General features: G+C 37.7%; 1 protein-coding gene across 1 annotated transcript in view; it reads right to left on the bottom strand.

Annotated features, from left to right (window-relative positions):
* Jakmip2 (janus kinase and microtubule interacting protein 2) overlaps positions 1–3933 on the bottom strand; it is a 162441-nt gene that overhangs the window by 36510 nt on the left and 121998 nt on the right. The window contains exons 4-7 of the mRNA XM_005381120.2: positions 3063–3209; positions 2269–2409; positions 308–413; positions 208–245 (exon numbers count right to left, since the gene is read on the bottom strand). Of these exons, the coding sequence (XP_005381177.1) occupies positions 208–245; positions 308–413; positions 2269–2409; positions 3063–3209 (432 nt within the window). The remainder of the gene's footprint in view (positions 1–207; positions 246–307; positions 414–2268; positions 2410–3062; positions 3210–3933) is intronic.

Genomic DNA, 3933 nt, shown 5'->3' with positions numbered 1-3933 from the left:
AGGTGGGCATCAGACTAACGTTATTCAGTGAGAGACCTCAAATCATGAATATTTCTCTCATGCTCTTGGAGTGCAACTCTTCAATTTGTCAGATAAGTCTTTCTACATCAAACCTAGTGGCTTCTCCATTCAAAGAAAGTCATATTAAAGCAAACCCTCTTGGGTTAAAACGTACAACAAATTTTCAGACTCTTAGAAATGTCAAACGGAAAAATTTTCCTCTAGTAAATAGAGCTCAGGGTTTACTGCAGTTTAGAAACATCTCACTTATTACATATTCGCTGGATGATTCCTTGGCAAGCCTCACCTCTCTGGCTCTTTGTGGTGAATGTTTGAGAACTTGTTTTTCTCATTACCTTAATTGGCTTGGAACTTCGTCTATGTTTTCTCCTGCGGATGAGCTTTTCTCTGTCCTGGAAAACATATATGGAACTTTGAGGTTTAGAGTTCTTACACATTTACCTTATTTTTTTCCTTTTGAAAGCAAGTTGTTTTTTCCTCGAGATATTACACGTTTTTATTTAAAATAAAATTTTGTTTTATATATTTTGGCACATTTTGGGTGTGATTCTCAAAGATATTTCAGAGTAAGGGTATTATACTTTTCCTGATGATTTATGTGGTTCCAAGAGCTTCACAATCAGTTTCACTGTTTCTAATATCAGAATCTTTCATTTTGCATTTAAAATTCAAGTAACTTCAAAAATAGTTATTTATATTCCTTTACAGCACAGCTCTTCAGTTCTTTTCAGGTCTAAAATTATTTTAAAATTTACATTTTAAAAAACTGTCATAAATTAAAGCCCTTTTCTTTTCATTAAATCATTTGTAAGACATAAAAAGCTTAACTGTTGACTATTTCTGGAATATGAAGGGCATATCTGGTTGGGTGAAATCATTTAGTTGTTCTATTCTTTTCCTTTCCTCCCTTTCTTCTTTCCTCTCTCTCTCTCTTTTTCCCTTCCATCAAAAAAAATCTAGAAAACTCAAATAATACATAGAAATAATGATCAATTTCCTTATTCATTCATGTTGTAAAAGGAGATATCCTGAGAATTTGGAGCACTCCATGTATTTAGTGCACAAATTTAAGCTTGGTGGTATAAATGTTTCCCTCATAGTCTGATCAACCTTCTTAAGCAGCCCAGCATTGTGTAAATTTATAGCTTGGTTTCATGATGCTCAAACCTAGAGATATTCCCGGACTAGTGAGCATGTAAGATTTATGAGTTATTAAGATGTGTAAGTGTGAAATCAAAGTGAGGGCCCCAAGGCTTCAGCCCACATGTGAAAAACAATCTGATTTAAGCCAGTGACATTAAAGTTTTTAGATTTTTTGCATTTATAATCAAAAATATTTTGGTCAATATAAGTAAGACTGTTAAATTTTATGCATTGTATACTTATATTACCCTGGTAATCTAATGTATGCATTAGAACATATACTTAGTATAGGCATTTTTTAAAGAATGAGTGATAAATAATTTCAGATGGATATTACAAGCTTTCCTTCTCTCAACAGCAGTGGGTCATTCTGATCACCTGCTTGGGAGGTTTGTCTGAACCCCTCCCCATAGTTCCTCCCACTTACAGATCTTTGCTTGATCCTGAATTGAGAGGGACCAAAGATGATGTTCTCAGAATAAAGGCAGAGAGGCAAAGAAGAAAATCCAAAGGCATCTAGAGGTCTCTGACCTCCAGAAGCTGGCAGATCCTCAGTTGCTGGAAGCATACATGTCAGTCAAATGCAAAGAGGAGCCATAATTACTCTAAACTATTCAGTAGGAATTGGAGTAACTGCCAGAAAGGCTAGATGGGAATTCCAGACTTGTCACTTGGTTGTGGAGTTGCTATTTATCAAAAAATATTTGTTAAACTGGATCTATGTGCTAGACACTGATTAGGTTTGGGAAACAAGACGTACACAGTCCTGTTATTGTAGGCAAAGTATTTAATCCCTGAAGTGCAGGATCCTGATAATGGAAAAATAATTACATAATAACAGATTTGAAATTTCCTTCAATGTGCTTTGCAGTCATTATTGCTGTTACCAAATTAGTTGAAAAGGGATCATAAATGGAAAAGTATAATGTAGTTAAATAATATAAAGCATTTCTGCAAGAGCCTTTTGAACATAATTATACACTAAGCTTATGAACTTGAGCCTCTGAGGTTAATCCAAAATTATTAAATGCCCCCATTGTGTGTTGGTTTGTTGGCTACCTGTGCTTGAGAAAGCTTAGAGCTTACAAATGGATCGCTACCTACCCTTGTGAGCTCATCAATAATGTTCTGTTGCTCAATGACCTGAAGTTTCAGAAACTCTGTCTCTTGTTCTTCATTAGCTTGGTCGAGGTCATTTAGAGATTTTAATTTTTTCAAAGGTGGGTGAGATGTTATTTTTTCTCTCTGAAAAGGAAAAGAAGAAATTATAGGAGGAAACTTCAAAAATTGTAAAGTTCAGTCACTCACATGTATAGAAATCTGATGAGGGTCCAGCTAAATCTGAATACTGCTCAGGCAATTTTACATAAACCAACTAAAACACTGATGTGAATTTTACCTGTTATAATACATTGACATCACTGAGGATCTTTATACCTCTTTCTGAGGCTCTTTATCCCTGTCTGTTCAGGAGTAAATTAGGAAATCACTTGTCCATATACGATACAAGCTATGGTACCTATCTCCCAATTATCATACAAGTTTTTACAAGACAAGGTGTGCTGTCTGTGCAGGTTTGTAATCACATGTTAGTGAAATCTTCGAAGAAGTGTCTGTGGCTTAGGAGGCACATTAATGCCTTGCTTCTGCATTTCCAAGCTTTCGGAGAATGTGCACATTCCTGGAAGCACACCTACAGTTCTGTAATTTTAGAAACTCCGTGATATTCAAAGGCAGCAAGTTTATCTTGCTTACTTCCTTACAGCCTTCTTGCTTACATAAGGGCAAATCTAAATAGCAGTGTACTTCAAAACCAAGTGGAGAATAACAACAGTGAGCCGGGTATTGGAGTAATACAGAGAAGGAAGCTACAGTTTTGCAACGTCTGTGATACCCACCATTTCTGAATTCTCCTTGGTAACGGCTTTTAGTTTCTCTTCCATGCGCTGCAAAGACACCACCAGTTCATCGTTTCTTTTGGCGAGGCACTTGTTTCTTTCCAGGAGAGGTTTACATTGTTTTTCAGTCTCCCGCACACGTTTTAACTGGGAAGAAATACATTAAGATTTGTCTCTTCTAGTTGGGGGGATTTGGGGACCTGGGGAGTCAGTTGGTGGGAGGGAAAGCATCCCGGTCTGCTTTACTATTTTCCTCAGGACTATTAACATGCCTGTCTTCCATTTAACACATCGACTGCTTCCTTTTCAGTTTCTTCTCATGGGTTTTTATACTTGTGTTCATAACCCTGTATCCCTTGATTACCTTATAGTAGGTGCTGCGGAGATAGTGCTTTGGGAAATGCTCAGGAGGAGTAAGAGTTCTCTCCATTCCCTATTTAGAGAAATACCTCAGTTTCCCCACCATGCTCAGCCCCATTCTTAACCCTAGAATGACTGCTCACTGAGTCAGAGAGATAAAGCAGTCAGCTCATCTAAATTGCAGTCACTTGAATAATAACCAGGATCCCAACTGGAGCCTGTGCATCTCCAAAGCCTGTCTTTCCCTCAGAGTACTTGCTGAAATCTCCTGATTCGTATGGCACTAAGTCTCTTTATTGCTAAGGAAGTTTTACTGAACAGCTACAAGAAAAATAAGACAATGTACTTTTGAAACTGTACTAGCTGGGAGTGGTGGTGCATGCCTGTAATCCCAGCACTCGGGAGGCTGAGGCAGGAGGATCATTGTGAGTTCGAGAGCAGCCTGGGCTACAGAGTGAACTCAAGCCCAGCCTGAACTGCATAGCGAGACCCTGTCTCAAAAAGACAAAAA

The sequence above is a fragment of the Chinchilla lanigera genome, unplaced genomic scaffold (assembly GCF_000276665.1).
Source record: "Chinchilla lanigera isolate Chin_1 unplaced genomic scaffold, ChiLan1.0 scaffold00014, whole genome shotgun sequence".
NCBI classification, from domain to species: domain Eukaryota; kingdom Metazoa; phylum Chordata; class Mammalia; order Rodentia; family Chinchillidae; genus Chinchilla; species Chinchilla lanigera.
Note: the sequence above shows the minus strand (reverse complement) of the source record. Positions and strands in the feature narration are given on the sequence as shown.